Source organism: Apteryx mantelli, chromosome 30 (genome assembly GCF_036417845.1).
Source record: "Apteryx mantelli isolate bAptMan1 chromosome 30, bAptMan1.hap1, whole genome shotgun sequence".
NCBI classification, from domain to species: Eukaryota; Metazoa; Chordata; class Aves; order Apterygiformes; family Apterygidae; genus Apteryx; species Apteryx mantelli.
The window spans coordinates 4,885,054-4,911,752 of record NC_090007.1 but is presented as its reverse complement, the minus strand read 5'-3'; the positions used below and the strand labels follow the sequence as shown (position 1 = coordinate 4,911,752).

At 67.8% G+C, this 26,699-nt stretch overlaps 1 protein-coding gene across 1 annotated transcript in view; it reads right to left on the bottom strand.

Annotated features, from left to right (window-relative positions):
* Positions 1 to 25,843, bottom strand: part of UNC13A (unc-13 homolog A) — a 37,110-nt gene extending 11,267 nt beyond the window's left edge. Inside the window, exons 1-33 of the mRNA XM_067312593.1 lie at positions 25,822 to 25,843; positions 20,782 to 20,811; positions 20,424 to 20,523; positions 20,090 to 20,207; positions 19,706 to 19,829; positions 19,423 to 19,496; positions 19,227 to 19,281; positions 18,996 to 19,031; positions 18,452 to 18,662; positions 17,734 to 17,859; positions 15,068 to 15,655; positions 13,984 to 14,077; positions 12,784 to 12,833; positions 11,428 to 11,515; positions 10,060 to 10,065; positions 9,662 to 9,733; positions 9,316 to 9,535; positions 8,830 to 9,057; positions 8,136 to 8,277; positions 7,314 to 7,483; positions 6,717 to 6,832; positions 6,455 to 6,618; positions 6,174 to 6,336; positions 3,783 to 3,851; positions 3,538 to 3,627; positions 3,144 to 3,278; positions 2,531 to 2,664; positions 2,025 to 2,110; positions 1,623 to 1,749; positions 1,399 to 1,495; positions 1,070 to 1,213; positions 482 to 565; positions 6 to 83 (exon numbers count right to left, since the gene is read on the bottom strand). Coding sequence (XP_067168694.1) covers positions 6 to 83; positions 482 to 565; positions 1,070 to 1,213; positions 1,399 to 1,495; positions 1,623 to 1,749; positions 2,025 to 2,110; positions 2,531 to 2,664; positions 3,144 to 3,278; positions 3,538 to 3,627; positions 3,783 to 3,851; positions 6,174 to 6,336; positions 6,455 to 6,618; positions 6,717 to 6,832; positions 7,314 to 7,483; positions 8,136 to 8,277; positions 8,830 to 9,057; positions 9,316 to 9,535; positions 9,662 to 9,733; positions 10,060 to 10,065; positions 11,428 to 11,515; positions 12,784 to 12,833; positions 13,984 to 14,077; positions 15,068 to 15,655; positions 17,734 to 17,859; positions 18,452 to 18,662; positions 18,996 to 19,031; positions 19,227 to 19,281; positions 19,423 to 19,496; positions 19,706 to 19,829; positions 20,090 to 20,207; positions 20,424 to 20,523; positions 20,782 to 20,811; positions 25,822 to 25,843 — 4,041 coding nt within the window. The remainder of the gene's footprint in view (positions 1 to 5; positions 84 to 481; positions 566 to 1,069; positions 1,214 to 1,398; positions 1,496 to 1,622; positions 1,750 to 2,024; positions 2,111 to 2,530; positions 2,665 to 3,143; positions 3,279 to 3,537; positions 3,628 to 3,782; positions 3,852 to 6,173; positions 6,337 to 6,454; positions 6,619 to 6,716; positions 6,833 to 7,313; positions 7,484 to 8,135; positions 8,278 to 8,829; positions 9,058 to 9,315; positions 9,536 to 9,661; positions 9,734 to 10,059; positions 10,066 to 11,427; positions 11,516 to 12,783; positions 12,834 to 13,983; positions 14,078 to 15,067; positions 15,656 to 17,733; positions 17,860 to 18,451; positions 18,663 to 18,995; positions 19,032 to 19,226; positions 19,282 to 19,422; positions 19,497 to 19,705; positions 19,830 to 20,089; positions 20,208 to 20,423; positions 20,524 to 20,781; positions 20,812 to 25,821) is intronic.
* Between the last annotated feature and the right edge of the window lie 856 nt (positions 25,844 to 26,699).

Genomic DNA, 26,699 nt, shown 5'->3' with positions numbered 1-26,699 from the left:
CAGACCTCCTTCCCCCCCATGGCTTCAAACATCTTCTCCAGTTGGACGCGGAGCTGCTGGATGTTGTTCATCAGGATGCAGGGCTGGAGGGGCAGGATGGAGAGGAGGGTCAGCACCGGCCGCTGCGATGTCGCAGGAACAAGCATCCACACCGCCGTCCCACACCCCAGAGACACCGAGCAAGGTGGCCATGCCACAAAACCAGGCTCTCTCCCACCCCGCCTGCTCGTTTTGGCATCTCCATTTCAGAGAAGGGGACGCGCACTGAGCGGGGATGCCCAGGCCAGCCACAACACTGATCCCGCATGGCAGCATTTTGGGGGTTGCCAGGCCTCCTTTGAGCCATCGGACATAGAGACCGAGGGCAGGACCGGTGGCAGCAGGGACCAGCTCTGGGTCTGAAATCACTGCCAGGGTCACCGCGCGGGAATGGCCCTGCCAGGCAGTGCCTGGTGGCCAGAAAGACGAGAGGGTACATCACCACTTTCTCCTTCTCCTTGGAGCAGTAGGAGGCGAAATCCTTGGAGATGATCTCGGCATATTGGAGCAGCACGTTGCTGATGGTCTGCAGCCGCACGAGGGATGGGACAGGCCCAGGGAGCAGCAAAGAGGAGGAGGAAGGAGGGAGAGAAACAGGAGGAAGGAGGGAGGAAAGGAGACAGTGAGTCTCATGGCAGCGAAGCAACCTAATGCTTGGATCCGCCGTGGGACCCCTGGGCCCTGCATCCCCAAGGATGTGCCGAGACCCGCGTGGGCACAGCCCTTCCCAGCCAGACTGAGCGCGTCTGGTCTCAGCGGGCAGCTCCGGCGTTGGCACAGCCGCAAAGGCATCCGCCACCAGCCAGCAAGCCCACGCGCCGCTCCCCTCCCATGCTGCAGTGAGCTGGTGGCATTTAATTAATTTAGATTAATTAAACAGTTAACTCATTAGTTAGCTAATCTCCCAGGCTAGCAAAGGAGGGGCAGGTTCACTCGAGCATTGCTGCTGGAGGCAGGTTGTGTCCCACGCGCCGGTGCCCGGAGGTGGCAGGCAGAGCCTAGGGCCAGGGCCAGCGCGGCAGGTCCCCACCTTGGCAAACCTCCGCATGTAGTGCCCGACGATCTGGGGGTCAGGGCACTCCAGCTTCTTGATGATCTCGAAGCTCTGGTTGAGCTGGGAGAAGACGTCCACCACGGAGCAGGAGAAGAGGGCGTGCTCGGACGTCTGCTGGAACTGCAAGGGGGAGAGGGAGGGTGAGCCAGAGACACGGGGGGTCCCTCGGCCAAGGGGACAATCCTCTGTCACCCACTCCAGGCTGCGCTGGCCCAGGGACACTCCTGCACCCATCTGCCCGCTGGGTAGAAGGGGAGAGCCTGGTGCTGGTCTTGAGTTAGAGGCAAGCCTAGCTGCCATCATACCCCATCTTTCTTGTCCCGCTCCAGCGCTCCGTGCAGGAAATCCCGCGACACCTCTTCATTCTCATCCAGCCATTGGATCACGAAGGGCTCGAACCAGCTGGAAGAGAGGCACAACCCCGATGAAGGTGGCCAGGTTGGGGCCAGCCCGGCGAGGTGGGGGACATCCATTGCGGCATGACCACGAGCAGCATCCCTCCCCGGATGCCCCTGAGGTCTGCACTTACGCGGGGTACTCGGGCACGCGGGTCTTGAAGGAGGGGAGCTCGGTCACGTACTCGTTGTAGAGCCACTTCACCTTGAAGTGCAGGTTCATGTAGTCGGCGCTCTTGCACAGGCGATGCTTGTCGTGCTCTGCACGGGGAAGACGAGAGTGCGATGGGGGCTATGTCACCTCGACCCCCCCATCCCTCGAACCGGGGATCTAAGCGGGAATCTCATCAGGGCCACACAGGCAGCTCTGGGGACGCCAAGGTGATGGGGCAAAGCCAGACTGGGCTGTAGGTGTTTCTAGGGAGGGATTTAAACTCAACATGATGTTAAAGGAGGTGATGAACCAGCCTCCCCCGTGCCCCAGCAGCCTTGCTCCTGCCCAGTGAATATTTAAGTGGGAACTGAGGGGCACTCACCCTCCATCGCGTACTTCATGTCCTGAGCAAAGAGGTTCCACATCACCTCGGCACTGATCTTCCCCACGTTCAGCTCCTGCGGGAACCTGGGGTGGAGGGGACAGCGCGCTCACCAGGTGACCGGAGCACAAGAACAAGCCCCTGTGGCCAGGGCCAGACCGCAGCAGGGACCTGCGTCAGCCATGGCATGGTCAGGGCTGTCTCCAAACCATCCCCAGGCTGGTGGGACTGGTGCATGGAGCCAGGCTCAGGGCAACCTTGACAGCAGTCCTTCGCCTGCTGCCCATGGTGAGCTCAGGTGGTTGTGTCCAGAAATGGGACTCCTGGGGTCTTTCCCCAGCTAACTTGCTGTGCAGCTTGGAGGTAAGTCACCCCCTAACTCCTCCCCTGCCCCATGCCTCAGTTTTCCCATCTGTAAAATGGATGTTATGACCCATTTCCAAAGCGCTAATTTGACCGTGACCCCCAAGAACCGAGCGTGGTGCCCTTTCCCCACGTCTACTCACTGGTTCAGGCAGGGTGTGTAGGAGTTCTTGTCCTCTTCAATAATGGAAACTATCAGGGTGATGAGTTTGGACCAGAAATCCAGGTTCTTGATGCTGGGGCCCTGCTCCTCAGGGGGCACCTCGCCTTTCTTGGTCTGGAGTGATGGGGACACAGGGGAGGCTCCGGTCACCCCCACGCCCTGTGAGGCTTGATTTCATGGTGGGGCTAATGGGGAGGCTGGTGGGCAGCCACCACCAGTTGCTCCTGGGGTGCTGGGGACCTGGGAGCATCCAAGGGCTCCACACAGTTCCCACATCCATTAAGGACATGGGACCGGTCCCGATCCCACGGCAGGGGGGCTGGAACCCTGCCCAAGACTTGGGGCCTGCTCTGCGTGGGGCTGAGCACCCTGGAGAAGGACCAGAGCAGCACAGGGGACAGGGGGAGAAGGGAAGGAAAAACCCAGTGGAGTGATGGAGAAGGGAAAGGGACGGGAGGGAGGAAGGCAGGGAGAGCAGGCAGGTCCCCCTGATTTTCCCCCACCACAGCTGGTGGCCCAGGGTTGGCCCCGAGTGTTCGGGGGTGGCCACATGTGTGAGGCCAGCAGGTCCCAGCTCTGCTTGCCCTGCTCACCGGGTCCGTCTGGTACTCGCGACTGTACAGCTCGTGACAGTTGTTGAAGATGTACTCGTAGGTGGAGTTGAGGCAGGCCTTCACGCAGTCCTTCACCACCTGGCTGGCTCGGGGTGGGCTTTGCAGCTCCTGGACCTGTGCGGGGAGCGAGATGTGGAGCCAACTGCATCGGCCATCACCGAAGACAGACCACGACTCCGGACAAGATCCCGGCAACCCTGGGAACCGCTGTGGGACCAACACTCTCCCCAACCCCGGACGGGCCTGGGGCCACGAGGGGTCCAAGGATGCAAATCCGGCAGGAGCAGGAAAGCCAAGGGCATCGCTGGGGCTATTGCCCAGGGTATTGAGGGTGAGGCTGCCCCTCCGGAGGGACGGGGAGAGAAGGCAATACCTTCATCCGGAAGAAGGTGATGCTGGTTAGCAAATCCACCGTGGATTTGAGATCCTGCAGCCGCTCGGGGCTGCTGGCAGGGAAATTATTCTGTGAAGGGGAGAGGAAAAAGCCGTCACATGTGGAGCGCAAGGGCCACCCAGCCCAGGTGCCACCAAAACCCCGGCAAAACGCCTGGGTCTTCCAGCAGGAGCAAGCAGCCACCTCTTCATGGCGGGGAAACTGAGGCACGGCAGGTCGCTTACCCGGTACATGGAGAGGTCGATCCGCAGGGAATTGTGCAGCTGGTCGAGGAGCTTGACGAACCGTTCTTTCTGCGGAGAAACACCCCGGAGCCAGGTAAACGGGGGAAAAGCGCCCGGGACCGTATCCCTCCCCCCTCCCCGCTTCGCCTGGCTCTCTGAGCCCCCCAGCCCCGACCCCGCGCCGCCCCACGGCTCGTCCCCCCCCTCTCCTGCCTTCCTGCGGGCCGTGCCCTGCCGGGGATGGGCGCTAGAGCAGCGCAGAAGGACGCCCGCGGAGAAGAGCCCGTCCTCGCTGGTGGCCGGGTGTCGTCAGCGGGCAGCGTGGAGCGGACAGCAGCAGTCGGAGGCTCCCGGGGCGAGTGTGGCCCCACCGGGATGCGGGTCCCCCTCGGCGACGGCGGGCAGTGCGGAGGCGAGAGCCCAAACGCCGCGGGCGCCCGGGAATCCCTTTCGCTCTCGCTGGCGGTCAGCGCTGGAGGGAGATGGGCAGGTACCTGCGCCCCACCGGCCAAAATGCCTCCGAGGCCGGGATTCGGAGCGGGAGAGCAGAGCGGTGGCGCAGGATCGCGCCTCTGGGCTCCGGGTGCGAGGCTTTCCAAAAGCTCCGAAGAAAGAGGGCACGGAAAGAGCCGCTTTTGCAAAAATCTTCCCAATTTTGGGAACGAGCTGCTTCGGGCCTCGCCGAGGCGATGCCACCTTGCCCTACCGGGCTGGATCTAACGCCAGGGCAGCTCTGAGGGATGCGGGAAGGGAAAAGCCCTGGGCGGGCGGTTTCCCCTGGGAATGAGGGGGCTCTAATTCGGCTCGGTCCAGGGACCTCGCGCGGGGCGAGAGGATGCTAACCCAGGTGAGGCCGTTCGGCTGCTGTGCCGGAGCTGAAGGAAAAGCAACCGATTCGCTCCGAAACGCTGTTCGGAGGCACTTTGCCGGTGTAAATCTTTGCAAAAGCCGGGAGAGCCCCGGTTTTAGCCGCAGCCAGCAGCGTCGGCCGAGCCAGGGACAGGGCAGCCCCCGGGGGGGGGGGGGGGGCACCCAACGAGCGCGAGCCGGGGCCGCGGGGGCCTCCGGCACAGCCGCTTTTCCACCGCGCAACGGCATCGCCCTGCCCTTGAAGCAGCGAGGTGGCCGGAGACGGGCCAGGGGTGGCCCTGAGCCCCGAGTCCTCGCGGGGGGAGCAGGGGGGGCCGCCGGCGGGGCAGGAGGGGGGAACGGGGCAGGCCGGGGGAACGGCGTGTCGGAGACACTGCTCCCCGGCGCCGGACGAGTCCCGCAGCCTGCGTTTTTTTTTTGCGACCGCAAACCTTCCGAGCGCTCGCCGGCCGGAGACGGCAAAGCCAGGCTTTGGGCCGAGACCGTGCGTCCCCGACACACAACGGCTGCAGCGCGCTTTAAAACTGCACACGCCAGGCACTCGGGCTTAAAGCGACAACGGCCGGGCACTTTAGGACCCGACCTTTAGGCTCTCTAAAAAAAGAGAAAGAAACAAGTTTTTAAAACCCTACATGTTAAAGAAAAGGCTTTTCGTGTGGTTTCCTTTTTTTTTTCTTCCTTTCTCTCTCTCTTTCCGCGTGACCCTGACACACAGCTCGCTCGGCCCTAGCTGTCCCCTGCGCTGGCTGAACCGGGAGATGAATCAAGCCGGCCTCTCTCCGCGCGCGGCCCTGCCTCCAGCCCTCGCTACCCAGCGCCTCGTCCTAGCCGGAGCCGGGCTCCGATCTCGGCTCGCCCCGCGTAAACACGGAGCGGCCGGGGTGAGAGCCCAGCCCCGTCCCCTGTCGCCTCACCCGCGCTCCCCGAGGGCCGACCCGTCCCCGCCGCAAACTCGCCCGGGCGCGCGGTGCCGCCGGGCGCCCCGTCTCCTCGCCGCCGGCGAAAACTGGGCGGCTCGGCGTGGCGCGAAGCCCAGGCGCCCACGGAGCGGGGCCAGCACGCACCCACGGGTGCCGGCGCGCCCTGGGGAGTTTGCTCCGGGCTCGGGTTGCACCCGACGTGCTCAGAGCCGTGCAAAGCTCCCGGCGAGCGGCAGGAAAAGGCTCCTCGCCGCCTGGCTTTCGTGGCAGGAGGTCGGATGCCGCGAGAATTTCATCCTCCCGCGGGAATGGCAGCGCCCGGGGGCTGCCGGCAACAGGCGGAGGGTTGTGTTGTCACCCATCGCTCAAAGCCAGGTCGAATTGCGAGCAAAGCTTCACCGTAATAATTTGGGGAGCAAATTTAGACCTTCTCCCAGAAGACGGTGGCTAATTCCCTTCCTGGAAAAACAGGAGGTGGCTTTATCTCGGGGCACGGCGGCTGCGGTTTGGAAGACGGGGGTTTTGCACGGCCCTTGGCGCCCCACGAGCCCCCCGCCCCCAACCCAAGAGAAGAGAGAAGAAGGAAGGAGTGTTTACGCACCATCGGACTTACCCCGAAATTGGAAGCGGCAAAGCGGTCGGAGGCGGAGACGTTGGTGGAGGCGGTGGTGTGCGCGTAGTAGGCGTTGATGTTGGCGAGCAGCGTGCTCATCACCGCCGGCACCCCCGGACACATGTATTTAGAGGAGAGACAGGCAAAATGCCTGGGGTGGGGGGAAAGGGAGAGAGAGGAGAGCGATGGAGAACGAGGGCGAATCAAGATCCCGGCAGGAAAAGAAGCCGCCGGCAGCCCTCAAGCGAGGCCGGGGGCGAGGAACTCACGTCATGGCCTGGTAGATGGACTCGACGCCGTAGCGCATGGCGAACTCGTCCACGATCTCCTGCGCCGTCTCGTCGAAGTACACCTTCCAGGCGTCGTCGCCCTTGGCGTCGGGGATCTTCACCACGCCGTTGTTTTGCAAATCCGTCACGAAGTGGAAGAGGTTCTGGGGGGGTGCAAGGGAGTCCCCTGAGGTCACCGGCCACCGGATGCGGGGTGGCCCGGGTGCCCGCGATCCCGTGCCGGCGCTGGTGGCCTGCTCACCTCGTGCAGACACGTGTACTGCACGTGGTACGGGGCCACCTTCTCCTCGCCTTTGATCTCCACACTGATGTGCAGCCGGATGGCTCCCGACACGGCCGACTTGTCCGTCCGCTTGTCTGCGAAGGGCAGAGGGAGAGGGCCGAGATGTGAGGGCCCCCCCGCCCCAGCCCTTTGCACGGGGCGCCCGGGGGCACCTCTGCCTCGCTCCCTGCCCCGGACGTGGGGCAGACGTCTGCTGGGGCCGTACAGCACCTAGCACCACCGGGCCTCGATACGATGCTGCCAATGCATTGTAATAACGGGGGATTTGGACCAAAACGGCACTAAACCCCCAGCTCGCCCAGGCTCGCTGGGTGAGAGGTGGCCCGCTCCGTGCCTCAGTTTCCCCCTCTGTGGTGGCTCCCTCTATAGCTGCTCAGTGCTCCAGATCTCCAGGGCAAAGTGCTTTGAGACCAACCCAGGGGAAACGCTTGATGGCAGTGGGTTCAGGGTATTAAATAATGGTTTTCGCAGCAGCCTCCACACTACTGCGATGAAACCGGCCCCGGCGCCGCGTGGCTGCAGGGACCTGGCTGCCCCGAGGGGGTCCGAGCTTACCGAGGTTGTACCAGACGTCCATCTCGCCGCTCAGGGTCCGGACCTCGATGATGGTCTGGCCCAGAAAGTCGTCGGACTCCCTCTTAAAGCGCTGCTTGACGCGGGACTTGATGTCGTCGTCCTCGTCCCAGACGCGGACCTTGATGCGATCGGAGGAGTTATGGCACTCGCTGCGGGGAGGGGGAAGAGAAGGGAAAGCTCCCAGCGTGAGTGGTGAAACCTTTCCAAGCCTCCGTTTCCCAAAATCAGAGCTAGCGACGGTCCCTCCCTCCCCACAGCGAGCGCCTGGAGCGCCAGCGCCGGGCTGCAGCTGGGAAAGGGAGCACCGGAGCCTGGTCCAGCCCCGGCAGCCAGGCGCCAAACCCTCCACGGAGCAATCCCGAGAATTTGCAGGGTTTCCTCTCCCTAAAACCAAGATATCCCCCCGCTACCCAGCTGCTTTGCCCCCTGCTCGCGGGAGGAGCTGGCCCGAGCCCGGCTGTTCCCACGCTGCAGGCACGGAGCCGCCGGCGCTGCTGTTTGAGCCGAGGACAGGGGACAGCGTGGGGGGGGGGGGGACAGGCGGCAATGCCAGCAGGACCCCGCTCCTGTCCCAGTGAGCCCCAGGAACTGGGCGCTGGGCTCCCAGTTACCCCAGCGGCCCCCTTCACCCCTAGAGCATCCCCAGGGCAGGATCGGGCCCCGATTCCACCCCGCACGGCAGCGGGTGCTCGGCGGGCAGAGAGCAGGCTGAAAGCCGGCTCAGACACCGAGCAGCCCGGCGTGACGGCCAGCGGCCAGGGAAAGGGGAGGGGGGGACGGAGGTGCACGGGGCCGACTTACAAATGGAAATTCTCCTCCCAGACCGGATTGAGATTGCCGTAGATAGTTTTAGTCCTTTTTTTCGTCTTTCCAACCTGAACAGTAACATACGGGTCACTGGAACCTGTCTTATCCTTGGCTTGCAGGCCCTGGGCACAAACGACTACAGCACGCCGCGCACAGCCGTCCACGCGTGGCACCACGCGGCCACACGACACACAACAGAGAGAACAGACAGAGAGAGCAGTCAATGGCGCGGCCGCGACACGCGGGCAACACACGTGCCGGAGCCGGCCGGCGAGCACCCGGCAGCCCCCCGCCACCCCCCGAGCCCCGGGGCCGAAGGCGCTCTGCAGCGCGGGAGGAGGCTCGGGGCAAGCAGTGTCCTTGGGCGAGGGTGAAAGCCGGATTCGCAGCCTCGGGGGAGTGGGGTGGAGGGAAATTCAGGTCGGAGCACGCAGAGCCCTCCCTTCACCTGGGGTTTGCTGCTAGCCAGGGGCAGATGTCTCCGCTGTCGCCCCAAATCTGCCGGCTCATAGAGGGTACAGTTTTGGGGGGGAGGGATGCTGGAGCTGTGCCCACAGGGACGTGCCGGTGGGATGCCATGCACTCCGTCGGCGCGGGAGGGAGCAGGGAGAGGCAGGGACGTGGGGGTCCCCCGCGGCATTGGGCACGCGCTGGGTTTGCAGACCGGGGAGGCGACGCTGGTGCCTACCCGTGATGCTGATCTTGGCTGACCACTTGGAGGTGCCGTCCAGGACGCTCTGCTTCACCGCCTTCATCTGCTGCGTGTGGGTGGTCTTGGTGACGCCAAACACCTCCTGGATCAGCTCGAAGATCTCGGGCTTGTTGCGCTCCCGGATCTTCATGCGGTCTTTGAGCACCATGATGATGTTTTGGGTCCGGTCCTCTGCTCCGTGCTTGGAGCTCTTCTCCGCCGCCCCTGGGAGAGGACAACAGCGATGGGCGACATGATGAGGACAGACAGCATCCAGGAGAGAGCTGAGCACGCCCAAGCTCAGCACCAGGGATGAACAAAATCAAACCTGGAGGGGTTTGGGCCCCGGTCAGGGCAGCTGTGCCCTGCTCACCGCCTCCCCCCATGCCCAGAGCAGGAATCGCTCTCCGAAATCACTGCCGGCTCTCTCCGGAGCAGCAACGCGGCGGGCGGGGAGGAGGCCGCGGGGCGCCGGCTCCTTACTCTGCAGGCAGTCGGCGTTGAGCAGGTCCTGACACTTCTCGTGACACTTCACGCCGCACTCGGCGCAGCGCATGCCCTGCCGGGCGATGCCCCACAGCAGCCCCTCGCACTCGTAGCAGTAGGTGGGCGTCGTGGCCGTCCACACCTCGAAGTTGTGGGGCGTCGTGCAGGAGATGGGGTACACTAAGGCTTGCAGGGTCTTCTTGTAAACATGGTTTTTCTGCGCGGGGGGAGGAAGGGAGAGGAGGGCAAGCTCACGTACCGGCGGACCTCAGGCACCCGCCCGGCCCAGCTCAGCTCTCCCGCCGTGAGCGCCCGAGTCGCAGCCGTCGGAGGCAGCACTTACTAGTTCCTCGTTGTTCAAGGTGCTCGATGCCAGCGCGGACGTGATTCCTGCTTTCCTAGACTGCACCAAGGACTGTCAGGAAGAAGAAACACGAATCCCAAGTCACGCAGAGCAGGAGGTGGGGGTCTCCTCCCGTCCCCTTCGGGCTCCCAGCGGCCCGGAGCAAAACCCCCAGCGCGGGAGGGCGGCAACACCCGGCTCTCCCGGAGGTCCCTGGGGTGCAGCCGGCCGGCGCATCGCGGGGACGGCGCAGCTCTGAGAGACGCCAAGGGCTGCAAAGCGCCGCTTTGCAACCGGTCCGGCCTGCGGCATTCCCAGTTCCACCCAACGGCCTCTCGCCGCGTGCCTGGGACCGCGGGGGGACGCGCAGGGCGCCGGGCGCCGCGGGTGGCACTTACCATTGCCTGCGGGCAGCCGGGGCCGGCAAGGGGGGGGGAATAAAAGGCGTTAATATTTCGCACCGGTGCAAGTCCTCGCCTCCCCCCCCTTGCAGCGAGCGGGAAACGAGGCGGCACCGAACCCACCCAGTGCCCCCCCACCGCTGGGCCAGTCCCCGTGAGCAGGGGGTATTTCGGCAGCGCCGTTCGCTCCCTGAACCCGCAGAGCTGGCTGCAGCCTGCAGAATCGCAGGGACTCTTTCCACCAGGCGGAGAGGGGAAAGGCAGCGACCCCCCCCCCCCCCCCCAACACACACACACACAACTAAGCCTGGCCAGAACCACTCCGCCGTCCCCTGCCGCCCGTCCCCGACACCCCGACATCCCGACACGGACACAACACTCAGCGCAGAAGCATCAGCAGCTGCCGGAGCGGGCAGGGTGATGGAGAGCGCCGAGGCGAGGGGGGGACAGAGGGACCGGGGAGTGGGAGGCGGGTTGGGGACAGGATGGGACAGGACGGGACGGGATGGGACGGGATGGGATGGGACGGGAGCACCCCGGGGAGGGCACAAAGAGGGGTGGCAAGAGGTAAAGAGAGGGCAGAGGAGGCGAAGGGCACCTCAGTCTGGGTGCGATGGGCGTCTGGTTTCCGATATTGCTGGATCTCGTCACCGGGGGGGGGGGGGGTGACAGCAGTGACCCTGCTGCTGAGCCTGGCTTGGCGGAGCCTCCAAATCGCAGCCTAGCACCACGGGCTGGATGGGACCTTTGCGCCCTGGCGAGGGGACAGGCTGCAGCCCGCCGTGACCGCGATGGGGACAGGGGCACTGGGTTTGCGCTGGCGACACAAGCCGGCGCGTGAACTGGAGCAGCGGCTGGAGCCACGAGGTGGGAAGGGAAGGGAACGGGCCGGGAACGTGTCGGAGCTCTCGCGGTGCCGGCAGCAAAAAAATCAGAAACCAGACGCCGCTACGGGAGGCCTCGGGCTGATGCTCCGCGTGGGGACGGGCCCTGGCAGCCGCGTTAAAGAGAAGCACCCGCCGGGGAGGCGCCGGCCCAGCCCGGCCCAGCCGTCCCGCAGCACCCTGCTCCCACCCCGCTCCCACCCCAGCTCCGCATCGGAGCTGCCCTCGCCGGCACCCACCGTGCACGGGGTGCCCTGCGCCACGGGGTTAACCGGCACGGCCAGGATGTGGGCGAGGACCCTCTTTAAAAGCCTCCCCCATCCCAAGCCGCTACGCTCGGGTGCTCAGCCCCCATCCCCAGGACCGATGCGCCCCGCAGGTCTCCAGGGAGGAGGGCTCCGTCCGCCGCCGGCGGGGCCGGGACGAGGCTCGGCAGGGCGCCCGCGGGTGCTCTCTCTTTAACCCCTCGCACCGCGCTCACCAGATCTCTGACTAGTGGGAGAGATTTGCGTCCAAGCTTAATGTCGGGCATGCTGTCAATGCAGCGCAGAAACCTTACCGCCGCCCCCCTGCAGCCGGGGACGGCCAAGCCAGGCCGGAAAAAAAAGAGAACAGAAAACACAAGCCACGTTAGAGCCAGCCGGGGAGCAGGGCACGGGGCGCCCGAGCCGCGCTACGGGAGGGCCGGGAGAAAGCCCGTCCCGCACGGCCGCCTCCGAGTGACGCCGGCTGCGGCGGCGAGAGTCCAGCGGGTCGGAGCGGGAGCGAAGCCGGCGGCTGGCGGGTGCAAGGCGTTAGGAGGAACCTCACCAAATCGCTAACTAGGGGGATGGGTTTTCTCTTGCGTATGTCCGGCATGCTGTCTATAATGATCAACCCACCGCCAGGCCTGCAAGAGAGACGAGAGTCAGCGGGGCCGGGGAAACCGAGGCGGAAAGGGACCCTCGAGCCTTGTGCCAGGCTCGCCCCGGCCTCGGGAAGCAGGATCCGGCAGCAGCCACGGGGACCCGAAGGACCCCCGTCCCCATCGCACGCCGGCTGGAGCAGCCAGCCGCTGCCCAGGGCCTTTCGGCAAAGCCCCGGGGCTCAGGGCTCATCGGGCTCCAAACTGTGGGAAAAGGGGATGCTGGGGAAAACTGCCGTCTTCCGCCCGGGTTCGCTTCAATGGTGTGACAGTGAAGTGCAGCAAAAAATAGCCCTTAGGGCTTATTTTGCTTTGGTTTTCCAGCATGGAGCAAAATAGCCGGGGTTTTGGAGCCGTGCTCCGAGCTGCCTGGCCGCTTGGGAAACCGAGGCAGGGTGGATCGGGGCGAGATGCTGATTCACAGCCTCCAGCTCTGGCAGTCTGGGCTCGTCCGTGGGAAAACCAGGTTTCCTCCGCAGACACCCGGGGCCCAGTGCGATTTTGGTGGGATTTTCGGTCCACTCCGCGTGTCTCAAGGCAGCCTATCGCGTTTTGCCTGCGGGACCCACGCGGGTGAGTCCTCGGGGCTGCCTGCCCCAGCTCGGTCCCATCCTGACCCACTCACCTCCTTGCCTCTCCCGGGCTCTTCCCACGTGGATGTGCAGCGGCGGCCAGGACCATCCCTGCCCGCTCCGTTGGCTCCTCCAAAAGCACCGATGCACCCGCCTGGGCATCCAGCCACCGGCATCCAGCCCGAACTGGACTCCGTCACCACCGCGGTTTGGGGACGCTTACCCCAACCAAGCCCCCGGCACGGCCTCCCCCTGCTTGCAACCCCGTGCGTGGAGGGAAGGGTTGCTAGTGCCATCGTCCCTAACAAAGCGGGGACAGCAGAGACCCAGGGGAGCGGAGAGCAGCCGGTCCCTTACTCACCCGCCTTTGAACCACAGCGACTTAGCTTCTCCATCGCCGTCTCCGCGGGCCTGCAAGACACGCGGTGCCGGTCAGGGGCGGCAGAGGCAGCGGCGCTGAGCCCCGCGCCAGCGAAGGCTGCGGCGGGCAGCCCGGCCCCGGGGACGCTGCTCTGTTTCGGAACGAACGAACGCCGAACCGGCGCCTTGCGGGCGCCGGGGAAGCGTGTAAAGGGATTACACGGCCAGCGGATAAAGCGCGTTCCTAAAAACGGCTGGGATCTTTCCAGCACGGCCCTCGCCCTGGGGATAAAATAATCTTCGAGAGTTTGGAGACGTGCTGGAAAAACGGCAGCCGGGTTTCTCCGGGAGCTACTGGGCTTGGCGAAGCCGGGGGGGAGACGGTTGCACCGTGCAAAGCGCCAGGCGGGCGAGGGATGGCAAAAGCATCGCTCAACGGGCTCTGCGGGCGCACGCAGCCCCAGAGCCGCCGGGGATGCAGAGGAGCCCGGGAAAAAGCCGCAGCCGGCCGGGAACGTGGTGTGCGCGCAGCCCCCCCGGCACGCCGGGCACCGTCTCACAGGTCCCTTGCCCGCGTAGGGAGCCGATTTTGGGGGGAGAAGAGCGGAAAGAGCCGATTTCTCCTCCCCGGCATTGCAAGGTGCCGTGGCGGCGCGTGCCCACGGGCGCCGGGAAGGCGCGGGGGGGGCGCGGGGGGGGGATGGGGGTCCCACCGCATGTGCTTACCTGCAGGCAGGCTACAGCCCTCCCCTGCGGGAAGGGGGGACGCGGACGCAAGGACCATGGTGGTGGAGAACTGAAAAGAGAAGCGGCGGGGAGGGGAACCGCAGCCCCGCGGAGGGGGCGCATCCGGAGCCAAAACAAAAAGAAAAGATGGAGGATGGCGTCTAAAAACAGAACAAAAAACGGTCAACTCAATAAACGGGGACGGGGCCGAGGGAGTCGCAGCAGCACACCGCAACCGCATGCAGCACACGCCGGGGAGGGGGGGGGGAAGCAGCTCCTCATCGCTCCCGGCCCCTCGTGCGGGTCCGGAGGCACCGCACAGCTCCCCGCTGCCCCGAGGGGCGTCGGATTTACGTGGCGTCGGGGACCGGCCGTGTCTGCAAGATGCCCGAGCTCTACCGGGCGCCGGATGGGGCCCCCCCCCGGGCGTCGCGAGCCCTCCCGGTGCTGCCGGCGGGCCGCGGGGCGGGCTCACCTCCTGCAGCTGCATGCAAACCTTGTTGAAGGCTCTCAGCCAGTTGGCCTTGGCTCGCGCTTTGGGGTCCTGGACCTCCGTCTCCTCCTGCTCCCTGCAACCACATGCAGCCTGGTCACTGCAGGGAACGGCCCCGGGGGTGACCGGGGGGGGCACATCCAGGCTGGGCAATGAGATGGCCCAGCAGCCCTAACGTGGGTTGGGTTTTTTTTCCTCCTTTTTGGACAAAAATGAGACATGGAGGGAAGAAGAGCGAGCAACCAAATGTCCCAGGCTCCTGGAGAGCCTGGTGTGACGGGAGACCAGAGATTGGTACCCAGGGTCCGGCTGGGACGAGGCCACGGAGAGTTCGGGAGATCCGTCTCTCCCCTCTCTATTGCCACGTAGGCAGAAATGCCCAAACCAGCCCTGGGGGGGCCTTGAATACATGAATCTGTGGTCCTCAGCGTTAATCTGTGGTCCTCAGCCCCCGGCGCGGCACCACCCAGCAGCCTGCCCGGAGAAGAGGCATCGCCACCAGACACAGCGCGAGGCCGCCTTCGCGAGGCCCGAAATACGTAGGGTTTTTTTGGAAAAAAAAGTTCATTTAGACATTCTTTTAAACCAGAGGTTCCCCCTACTCCGGTCTATAACTTAAAGCAAATAAAAACGCGAAAAAGCCCATCACACTTCCCCCCTGCACGGAGCAAGTGTGCTCAGCAAACCACGGAAGAACGGACGCGTTCAATAATTAAAGGCAAAGACTGACACCCGAATTATTCGCCCGCTGTACCGGGGACGCGGCCACCAAATCCTTCATCCGCACAGCGCGGGAGGCTGTGGATGGGCTTTTACCAGCGGCCCGGGAAGCTTCCTATGAAGGAAGCTTCCCGTTTCGATCGCATGTTGGTGCTCAGGCACCGGCTCCAAGCTGGAGCCACCCTCCAAATCCCAGGCTCAGGCACAGCACCCGGCACACCGGCCACGGCACAAGGTGCCCGGCATCACCCCGCGGCACCAGCCCTGGTGGCATCTCCACTACTCTCGTCCACTCCCAGCGTCCTCGGTGCCACCGGGAGCCGCTCTCCCTCCCGGTGCCTCCTACCTCTCGGCTGCTTTGGGGGGCTCGGGCTCCTGCGCCGCCTCCGGCACGGGGGCTTCGTCCGCTCCCCGCTGGGCCTGCAGGGACTCGGGGCTTTCTTGGGGGACGGAGGCATCCTTCTCCTCCTTCCTCTCCTCCTTCCTCTCCTGCGGCTGTGGCTTGGCCTGCGGGACCAGCTGCGCTTGCTGCGGTTGCGGCGGCTGTTGCGGCTGCGGCTGTTGCTGCCCCGGCGGTTTCGGCGGCGGCGGGTAGGCGTCGCGCTCCGGGGCTTGGGGCTCGTAAGCGCCCCGCTCCCGCAGGTCCTCCTCCTCCTCTTCCTCCTTGGCGTAGCCTTCCTCGTTCTCGCTGTAGTCCTCGTTGAACTCCTCCTCCTCCTCTTCCTCCTCCAGGTAGAGGTCGTCGTCCTCTTCCTCCTCCCAGCGGGGCGAGTCCTTGCGGTAGCTGACGGAGCTGTGGCAGGAGTGGTAGGAGTCGCCGTCGCGCTCGTCCAGCTCCGAGTCCCGCAGGCTCTCGTTCTCGAAGTCCTCGCTCAGCTGCGAGCTGCCCCGGCTCAGCTCCGCCGACGAGGCGTACCGGCTGCTCCCCGTGGGGCTGCGGGGCCGAGGGGCACAAGGACGGGGCTTAGACGGGGTCCCGGCGCCCCCGGACCCCCAGCGCCGTGCCGGGAGGAGAGGGGCCGGGAAGGGGCTGGCATGGCTGCGGCCGCCCCCCCCTTCCCGGGAAGCAGCGCCCGGGGGGGCGAGGAGGTGCTGGTGGGCGCCGGGATCCCGATGCAGGGATGCCGGCAGAGGGAATCGAAGGTGCAGACCCCGGAGACTCCCCCCCCACATACACAGGGAATGGACCCCCCCCCAGGCTGGAGCGATCTGGGGGGGCTGAGCCCGGGGACACGGGGGCAGCCGTCTGCCCCCCCTCGGCTCGCCCGCTGCCCGAGTGCGGCCGGATCTGCACCCCCAGCCGGACCCATCCTGCCTGCTGTTTCTGCCCTACCCCCCTGTCCTGCCCCCCCGGCTGCAAATCTGCCCCCCCCCGTGCCTGGCACCCCAGCACGCCCCGTACCCCCTCTCCGCCTCCAGGCGCCCCTCCGCTGCCCTCTGCTCCCCTCCGCCCCATCGCTCCCGTAGCCGCATCTCTGCTACTCCTCTCGGCTCCTCCTGCCCCACGGCCCCCCCTTCCACCTCCCCAATTTCCCTGCCGGCCCCTTTCCCACCGGCCACGCTCCCAGGCCTCTCTTCCTCTCCGTGCGCCCCTCCTCATCCTGCTCCCTCCTCCTCGCCGCAGCCCCCTCCTGCAGCCGGCGGCCCCCGCGGGATGCCGGAGCCCGGCAGGGCAGGACAGGGCAGGGCTCCTCCTCGCCCCCGCGGGGCCGGGGCGCACGGCGACCGCGGGGCTCCCCGGGGGGTGGGGGGGGAAGGGGGGGGGCGCTCACAAAAGCACGCATGCAGACAGTACAGGGACATGCCTAGGAAGAGGCCGACACCACGTCTCTGGCACCGGCAGCCGGGGCTCGGGAGCGGGCGAGGGAGGGCGTCGGGCAGAGCCCCGGGGCCGGCAGGGCAGCGGGAGGCAGCGGGAGGGCTTGGGAGACACCGTGGGGAAGGAGGGTGCCGGGGCCACCCAAGCTCGGCAGAGGTTGGTGCCGGTGAGGAGGGGTGCAGGCATGACCCAGCGGGATGGCGGGGGGGGGACATGGGCAGGGGGTCCCTGGAGCGTCAAGGGCTGGAGAGGGCACAGAAGCGCAGGGGACGCGGCTCGCGCTGGCATCCCCTCGCCTCCGCAGCCTGCCCCGGCCTCGGCTCGGACCGGGGGCCCTCGGCAAGCCGAGGGGTCTCAAAGCACCGCGCAGGGCTCCTGCCCTGCCGGGGGAGGGGGGGGGGGCTCCCTGCTGAAGCGCTTCGGGGCCCTGGGAGGCGACCAGAAACGGAGGGCGGCGTTTCCCTATGCTGGCAACGAGTCCCCAAGGCACCTCGCAGCCCCAGCTGCAGGAGGGGACACTGGTGAGGGACCAGGCTCGCGAAGCCACCCTGCCTGCCGTGGGGAACCGGCTGCTGCTTTGCGATAGCCACGGGCTCAGACATTGGGAATTGGCTACTGCTTTGCGATAGCCGCGGGCTCGGACATGAGGAATTGGCTGCTGCTTTGTGATAGCCACGGGCTCGGACATGGGGAATGGGCTGCTGCTTTGTGATAGCCGCGGGCTCAGACATTGGGAATTGGCTGCTGCTTTGCGATAGCCGCGGGCTCGGACATGGGGAATGGGCTGCTGCTTTGTGATAGCCGCGGGCTCAGACATTGGGAATTGGCTGCTGCTTTGCGATAGCCGCGGGCTCGGACATGGGGAATGGGCTGCTGCTTTGTGATAGCCGCGGGCTCGGACATGGGGAATGGGCTGCTGCTTTGCAATCTAGTCGTGGGCTCGGACAGTCCGGGCTGGCCAGCAGGGAACGGGACTGGGACACGAAGGAAGTTTCCTGGCGAACTTGGGAACGGTGCAATGCTCGAGGGGACGAGCCCGCTCATCACCCCGCGGTGCGGCAGTGCCGGGATGGGAGAGGGAGCGGCGGAGCGAGGCTGCCCTTGCCGGGACTGGTGTTGGCCTCACCACGGCTGCAAGAACCGAGCACAGCACTCTGCGACGGCACAAGGCACACGACGAGGTAGAGACCCACCTATCAGATAGGTCTAGGGACCGCCTGCTCTCAAGGGAGTGCTGGCGGCTGGTCCGCCTGCTCGATTCGGAAGCGGACTCAGCGTCGCTGCGCCCGTTTGTGGCAGAGTCTACGCTACCGTAGCGTCTGCCGGGGAGGAGAGGAACATGGTCAGCAAGGTCCCGGGCGCCGCGCCGCGCGCCCGCCGCGGCTCGGCGCTGCCTCTCCTCCGCATCCGCCGGGCGAAGGAGCCCAGCAGGGCGCCGGAGCTGCCGGGATGGAGGCTCCGTCGCGGGGAAGGGCTGCGGCACCTCGTGCGGGACGCTGGGGAGAAGCCGGGCCGTGCTGCAAGCGCGGGGACGAAGCGCCCGTGCAGGTGTCCCTGCCTGCGGCTCTGCCTACAGCCCCAGCCCTGCCACCTCCCGGCAAGGACAGTCTGGGGGTCCCCCGGGCAGGGACTCGGGGCAGGGGGGTGACCCGAAAGAGCGTGAAAACTCATCTGCCTTTTGAAGCAAAAAATCCCAGAGGAAGGGCGGCAGGGATGGTGGCAGGGACGTGCCGTGCGCCCAGGCGCTGGCACCGGCCCCCTCCTGCCCCTCTTCCTCGCCTCTCCGTCCTTCCCCTCCGCTCGTCCCCTCGTGTCACCCCCGGGCCCTCGGGAGCCTCTCCCACCCAGCGGGTGCCTGCCGGGCAGGGTGTAAAGCGCAGGGCCGCGGTGAGGGCCGGGCGCGAGTGCTACCTGATGGGCCGCTGGTCCGAATAGTCCATCTCGTAGCTCTGCATGGAGTCGGTGTAGGAGTCGCGGGAGCTCTGCTGCTGGGGCCGCACGGGGTACTGGTGCACGGAGGCGTTGGGCTGCGAGGTGGTGTAGTAAGGAGGCGGGATGCTGTTGCTGGTCTCGCTGCGGTAATCGCTGTCCCGGTCGTCCACAGTGCTGTCGGGGTCGTCATCTGCAAAGGGCCGGGCGGCAGCGGTGAGAGGGATGAGGGACGGACCCCGCTGCTGCCACCACCGTGTCCCCAGCTCCGTGGGATGATGCTGGCCAGGACAGCTGGGGGATGGTCGCTGGGGGGCAGGGGGGAGGGGGACAGCCCGTGGGGACAGCCCTGCCCGGGGAAGGGACGCTTGGTGCCGCCGACCGGCCCAGAGCTGCAGGCGGCGAGGCCGGAGGCAGGACTCGAACCCAGGACCCTCCGCGCCCCATCTCAGGCCACAGGGTGGCAAGCAGGGGCTCGTGCTGGGGACCGCCAGGCTCAGAGGAGAGGGGACAACGGGATACTTACTCTGCTGTTCTCCCCAGCCAAAATAATTCCAGTTGCCTACAAAGGAAAGGGGCAGAGACAATAAAGACGGACGCGGCGCCGGGGCGGCAGCGGGAGCCGGGTGGGAGAAAGCAGGGTCTCCCGGCATGGCCGGACCTGAGCCAGGCGGCCGGACTCAGGATCCGCTCCCACCTCCTGCCCCAGGGTCCGCAGGTCCGCCCCGGTCCCCGGTCCCAGCACGGGGGTACTTACAGCACTGGGAGCCGTGAACAGGGAGAGGCTTTTCCTGCTCCTCCTGGAAGGCGTACTGGGGCGAGACGGGGCCGGATCAGGGTCCGCACCACCCCGCAGCCCTGCGCAGCCCCTCGCCACCCCCGAGACCCGCAGGCAGGGCGATGCCGCCCCTCGCCCTGGCCCCGCTCTGCAGCGGCTCCCGGGGGGGACTTACATCGTCCTGGTCCCGCATGGCGTTGAGCTGCTCCAGCTTCTTGGCCCAATACCTGGCCTCCTCCTCGGGGATGTCTGAAAGGAGAAAGAGCCCCGATCTGTGGGGCAGATCCCCCCAACATGTCCCTCCTGGCTCGGGGCCACGGGCTCCGACCTGCCACCCTGGCCCAGCCCTGGCTGTGACCCACGGGGAGCCCCCGGCGGCACCCCGAGGCCGGGGGGAGGAAAGGAAAGGTGCAGCCCCGGTCCCTGGGGGCAGCGGGGGTCCGGGCGCCGGTACCTACCCAGCGGGAGCTCGAAGCGGGTGTCGAGGAGGATGCGGTGGAAGGTGGGGTCCTTGGTGCCCGAAATCTCGTTGTCTGTCATGATGACCTGGGAGTCGAGCGTGAGCCATTCCCCAGGACCCTCCTGCGGGGGTGCAAGCGGGGGGCTCAGCAGAGCTGCCACGGGGCCCCCACACCCTGCCCATGCCGAGGAACCCAAGTGTCTGGCAGGTGGGTGCAGCAAGCCACAGCCTGCGCCCACGGGAGCTGCCCCGGCTCCCACTGGGGTGGATGGGACCCTGGCCCCTCCGGCCACCCCAAAGCACAGGGCTCCCCCCTCTCCAAAGGGAAGCCAGGACTGGGGGTCCTGGGCGGGCACAGCCTGGGGGCTGCCCCGCTCCCTACCTCGTTGGACTGCCGGATGGTCCGGAGCGGGATCCACACTGTCCCCACCATGGTGTCCCAGATGAGCCCCTTGTTCCACACCTCCACCGTCAGGCCCAGGTCCAGCCGGTTGATCTCGCTGCCGGGACAGGCGCGTGGTCACCCCCCCTCGCCCCAGCAACCCCCCCAGGGACCCCCGCTCCTGCCCCATCCCCCCCCCTTCCCGGTCCTCGGTGCAGCCCCCAGTGGGCTCCGGGATCTCCCTGGGTGCCCCAGAGCTGGGGCACCCCGGGGGCCCTGCTGGGTGAGGAGGGGCCGGGGGGGGCAGGGGGGCTCGCGGCCCCGGCACACTCACAACATGAAGTCCTGCTCCCAGGACGGCAGGTTGCCCCGCACCGCGATGGTCGTGCTCTTGACATTTTGCACCTTCAGCGTCACGTAGGTGTTAAATTTCTCTGCGGGAACAAGGTGAGGGTGACGGTGGCACTTGAAGGGGGGGGGGGGCGCAGGATGGGTCCCCCCCGGGTGCCAGGGGCTGCCGCGGCTTGGCTGGGAGCCCCATCTCATCACGTCCCCCGTCCCCTCCACTCCATACGTCCCGGAGGTGGGAGCAAGCCTGGCATCCCCTTGCCCCCCCCCCAGCCCCTGCCACGTCCTGCCAGCCCAGGAGAGGAGCCCCGTCCTGTCCCCCCCCCCGGGATGGGGCCACTCACCTTGGGGCCCGTCGAACTTGGCCTTTTTAACTGCAGAGAGACAGAGAGAGAGGAGAGATTTAGCCCCGGCGGCCAGCACCGGGGGGCTGAGGACCCCCAGCGAGGGCACCGGGGGGGGGAAGGACCCCAGGCCCGTCCCCCAGAGACCCCCCGATAAAAAACCCTGCCATCCAAACATCTCCTTTCGACCCTAAAACAGCAGCCTTGTTCCATCGGGGGGGTCATTCGACCTCTTCGCCTCCCCCCCCCGCCTTTGAATTCAGGCCCTTTTGGGGCAAACGGATGGGGTTTCTCTACAGATTGCAGCGTTGGGGAAAGGGGGGGCGGTTTGGGGAATTTTCCTGCCGGGTTTAGCCCCCCACCAAGGCTTGTCCCCAGCCCCGGCCGGCTCTGCCCCGCTCCCGGCAGCGCCAGGGTTAAGGCTCCTTCGCCAGCCCGGCGCTCCCGCTCCCGGAAACCGCTGACCCGGATCGGGATCGGGAGCCGTCGCAGCTCGCGAAGGAAGCCCAGGCGCCGTAACGGTGCCCCCCCCCCGCTCCCGGGGCGCCGGGGACGCTCTCCCCACCCCGCACCCCCCCCCCCGGGCACCCCCGCTGCGCCCCAGCGCCGTCCCCGCTGCGGGCCCCCGGGGACGGGGAGGGCCCGGTTCCTGCCCCGCACCCCATCGCTCCGGGGCACCTCTGAGCCGGATCGTGCCCCGAGCCGCGCTCAGCACCACGAGGACACGCTCCGACTCGGTTCCAGTGCAGGATTTATCTCCCCAAATGCAGGATTTCCCTCTTTTAGGCAGCTGGTTACAGACCCCCCCTCCCACTGTGCTCCACCCCAGTGACACCAGTTACACCAGCGCAGGGGGTTACTGGGAGCCACCGCCGTGCAGCCGGCGGCGGTCGCAGGGGGGCAGAGCGATTTGGCAGCCGGGTTTTGCCAGCGACGGGGAGGCAAAGAGGCGCCGCGCAGCCGGGGGCCGGGCGCTGCCGACGCCGGGGGCCGACGGGCGCCGGCGATGGCCCCGGGGCTCAGAGGAGGGGACCGGGGGGGGGGAGGGAATGACACAGCACCCGGCGACCGGTTAAATGACGCGGGCGCCGACGGGCGGACCAACGTGACGGCGAAGGGATGAAAATAGCCCTAGCGATATCAAAGGTAATTAGATTTCAAAGCCGCGCCGCTCTGCAGCCGCTTATCGCCGGCCGCCGGCACCGCGCCGCCCCGGGGGAAACTGAGGCACGGGGCGACCGCCGACTTGGCACAATTCCCTACCAGGACCCAAACCCTCAGCCGGGCAAAGGGTGCCGTGCCACCCTCGGAGCCGGGACGGGGGGCGGCGGGCGGCTGCGTGGACGCGCACTGCCCCGGCACGAGCCTCGTGCAGACGGGGCAGCGCCCGCGCCGCGTGGGCGCCGGGAGCCGTTTGCACCCAGCAAGAGCAACGGGGGGGATTTGTGCGTGGCTCGGCTCTCGTCCAAGCGCCAGTTGCATTTTTGTTTAATAAGGAAAGCGCCTCGGGGAGGCTGCGGGGGGTCTCTAGCTAACCGGCCGGCCGGCTTTTTTCCTCGCTTTTTCTTTCTCTCTTTTTTTTCCCAGCGTCGCCAATTTAAAGAGTTCAAAACCCCACGAGTCGGGCCCAGACAAAGGCAGAAACGGGACTGAACATCACGCCGCTCCGAAAATAATTGGGGAGCTTTCAGCCCCGGCGGCTGCTTTGAGCCTCTAAGAGGCTCGGGAGCTTCACGGCTCTGTGCAGCTACGTTGCCCGGAGGGAGGTGGCCGGCTCTTTCCCTGGAGCAGCGTCCCGGGGAATCCCAGGACTCCCGGAGGCCCCGGGCTCGGGCTGCTGCCCTCCGGGGAGGCCGGCTCGGGGCCAGGCTGTCAGTCCGGCCGGCGTTTGGCTACCCCTCGCCCGGGGCATGCCGAAAACCGCCTCCTCCTTGCCCCGGCGGCCAGATGCATCCTCCGGGGCCAGGCGCTCCGCGCCCGCCGCTGCCTCCGAAACGGGAGAGCGAAGGAAGGAAAAGCTCCAAAAATACCCAGGCTGACAGGAACAAATAATTACCCGGGGACCACGTGGCTCTCCTGGCTGTCATCTGCCGCCGGGGAGACATCCTGCTGACACCATCTGCGGCCGCCGGCCCCGCGCTGGCTGCCCGGCCGCCGCGGCGCCTGGCCGCCGCCACTGCCCCGGCGCCCCGCTCGCCCACGGGTCCCCGCGGCTGGACGCGCGAGTGGGCAATCCGCTTTCGGGGTGGAAACCTCGGGAAAGGCCAAATGCAACCCACGTGCCTAAGCAAAGGGCTGGCGATGGCACGAGCCCTCGTGGGAGCAGGGTACCCCCAAAATAAGGTGGAAGAGCTGAAGCGCTTCGCGAATCGGTGGGAATCAGCCCCGTCCGGTGTGGAGGAGCTGTTTGACAGAGGGGGAAACTGAGGCAGGCGGGCAGGGACCGGCTCGGTGTCCGACAGCGCCTTCACGCACGGGAAAGGGGGAGCAGGGTCTTCCCCGGAGCACCCCAGGGCCCCGCCGGATCGCGGGGATCGGACTAAGAGCAACCGTGTAACCGCCGGGCCGGGCCGTGCTCCCGCTGTGGCGGGCCTGGCCGGCTGTCCGTCCGTCCGTCTGCCTGTCCGTCCACCCCCCTGCCCGTCCGTCCACCCATCGCGCCGTCTAGCTGCTCATCCGTCTGCCCACCCCTCCGTCTGGGAAGGGGCGGGGGCTCCCGGCCTCCTGCCCACGTCCCGGCGCGAGTCCCCACGTCCCCTCCGAGCGCGGGGAGGAGGAAGGACCCGGCGGGCTGGGATGCCCCAGTGCCGGGTGGATGCGGCTTTTCCACCCTCGGGTCCCCAGGAGGTAAGAAATGGGGTGATTTTTAAAGGAAAAAAAAGCTGCTCGCAGCCAGGCGAGGTGGCGCCCGGGGGCGGCGGGGGAAGCCGGCGCGGCCCCCGCGGCGGCCCCCAGCCTATTCCGAAGCCGGAGCGAGCTATTTATTGCCGGCCTCCCCCGGTTCCCTCGGCAGGTCCCCGTGCTATTCCCAGCCCTCCCCGGAGCTGCTCCGAGGGGCGGCTCTGCCGAGGGTGTCACGCCGTGTGACAGTCCCCGGCGCGGGAGCCGCCGTCTCAGGATCAAAGGCAGGTTCCCCCCCTCCGGCAACCCTGCAGAGCGCATTTCCCCCCCCCCCCAAAGTCCCCTGTCCGGGGGGGCCAGGGAGCGAGGACAGTGGCTGCCCTGCGGTGCTCCCCCCGGCCACCCTTTGCCAGCGTGGCCCTACACCGGGGGGGTCTCCAGGGCTGTCACCTCCCCTCCTTCCCCCCCCCACATGGGGAAACTGAGGCCCGGGGCAGGCTGCAACCTGCCATAGGTGCTACAGGCCGGGGTACCCCAAAGCTGGTGACAGTATCCAGCCGGGGGGGGGGCACACGCATCAGGCCCTTCCCAGGCTCCCCCGCCCCCTCGCAGGCAGATTTTGGCACCTCTCCCGCTGGCGGCGCCCCCCCCGCCACCCCCCCCGTCGCTGGCCGGGTATTTATAGCTCCTTGCCGGGCGCCTCCGTGGAGCTGTCGGGGGCTGGTGCCACGGAGCAGCTGGAGCTGCGATGGGAGCGAGGGGGCCGCAGCAGCACCCGAGGGATGAGGACACGCCGGGGGGGGGGCACCCACACACCCACCTGTGCTGGGGACAGCAGGGGCCACTCCCGGGCATGGGGATGCCACCGTGATGCCACCGTGCTCCTGCCCCCCCCCCAGGTGAAACCCCAGCAGCCTGCGGCCCCCCCAACATCGCCGGGTGTGTCGCCCGTCCCCGAACCTGCGCAGATGGGGGATCGCGCCCCCCCCGCCGTGCCCCAGCGGGGCGGCTCCTGCCAGGGGGTCTCAGCCGGGGTTGGGGGGGCGCATCCAGCCCCCCCCCCCCCGAGCAGGCAGTGGGGACAGTGGCGGGGCCGGGGGCCTCCAGGCTGCCCGAGGAGGGGCAATGCCCGGGGTGGGGGGGAGAGCATTTGGGGATTTGGGGGAGTGCAGTAGGGGTGGGGGGATTTGGGGAGCATATGGGGTGTGCAGTGCATTTTGGGTGGGGGGTGCGCTGGGAATGGGGGGTGTCTGGGTTTTTTTGGGAGGTGGGGGGGGCATAGCAGGGGTTGGGGGTGGGAAGGGGCTGTTTGGGGTGATCCCTCCCCCGGAGGACGGGGAGGGGGCGGCTCTCAGCCGCGGAGCCTGGAAGCGCCCCCCCTCCCCCTCCGCAGCGATCCCAGCCGCGGCAGCGGGGAGGCGCGGCCCCGTGGGGGGGGCGCACCCAAGCGCCACCGCTTGACCCCGCCGCAAACCGGGCCCCTCTGCCGGGGGAGCCGGGCGGCGGCAGGGCGGGGTGGGGCCCCCCCGGCACGGCCCCCCCCCCCCCGGTACGGCAGGGCGCGGCACGGGCCCCGCCGTGCGCGCCCCCGCCGCGGGCAGCGGCGCGCGCGCCCCCGCCGGTTCATTCATAAATCCAGGCGCCTCCGCGAGCGCCCCCTCCCCCGCCCCCCCCGCGCTGCGCCCAGCCGCTGGCCCCGCCCGGGCCGAACCACGCCACGCGGCGGGGGGGGGGGGCGCACCGGCACGGCGGGGCTGGCGGCCGCCCCCTCCCGCTGCGGGAGCGCCGGGCGGGGGGGTCCCTCGCCCCACGGCTCTCCCTCCACCGCCTCCCCCGCCTCGCGTGGGGCGCGGCGGAGGCTATGGGGAGGGGGGGGTTCCCCGCCGCTCCCCTCTCCCCCCCCGCCGCGGGGTGGCCTCGCCCGCGCTGCCGCGGCCCCTGGGCGGCGGGGGGCCCGGCGCGGGCGCGGTTTTGTGAATGGAGGCGCGGGGCGCGCGCGCACGCACGCACACACGCCGCCGCGCGCACCGGGAGCCGCCCCGCCGCCCCGCCGCCGCCAGCCGGGGCTCCCCGCCGCGGGCCGCCGGCTCCGCGCGCCGCGCCCGGGGCAGCGAGGCGCCCGGGCTGCCCAGCCCCGGTCTTTCCCGGTGCACGGCGGAGCGGGGCCGCGGCGGCGGCGGCGGCGGGGCCCCCCCTTACCTCCGACGCAGAGCAGAGACATGGTCCCGGTGGCGGTGCGGGGCGCTGCTCGGGGACCGGCGCGCTGCCCGGGGACCGGCGCGCGCTCGCGCCCGCCGCCGCCGCCCCCGCCCCGGCGCTAGCAGCCGGCCATCTTGCTTCAGCACCGGGGACAGCTCCTGACGTCAGCCCCGCCGCCGCCGCCGGGGGCCGCCCCGCCGCCGCCGCCGCCGCCTCCGCGGGGGCGGGGGCTTAAAGGAGCCGCGGGGCGCCGCCCCCCCACCCCCCCTCCCGCGGGGAGCGGCCCCGGACAGCGCCGCGGCGGGGCTGGGGGGCCCCCGGGGAGGATCCCCGGGGTGGGGGGGAGTCTGTCCTGCTGCACGGTCCCGGTATGGGGGGGGGGGTCTGTCCTGCTGCACGGTCCCGGTATGGGGGGGGTGGTCTGTCCTGCTGCACGGTCCCGGTGTGTGTGGGGGGTCTGTCCTGCTGCACGGCCCCGGTATGGGGAGGGGGGGTCTGTCCTGCTGCACGGCCCTGGTGTGGGGGGTCTGTCCTGTGTCATCTCCCTCCCCTCCACCCCCAAATGTCAGACCCCAAGGAGACACTGGCACTTGGGTGGGCTGATCCTGGGGCTGGAGGGCTGGGGGGGGGGGCTGCCATGGTCCCAGTGGGACCCGCACCCCGGCATGCCTGCACCCCGCCATCGCACCAACCAACCCGCAAAGAAAGATCCCACGTCGGGGGAGAAACCAAAGCCCCCGACTCTGCCATTCTGGGGGCAGGAACTTGGTCTAGATTTCATCCTGGGCCTGTGCCCATCCACCTCCCCTCGGGTCTTGGAGCCCAGTGGTGGAAAGCCAAGGACCTCGAGGCACCCTCCAAATGTGTGATTGCCACCA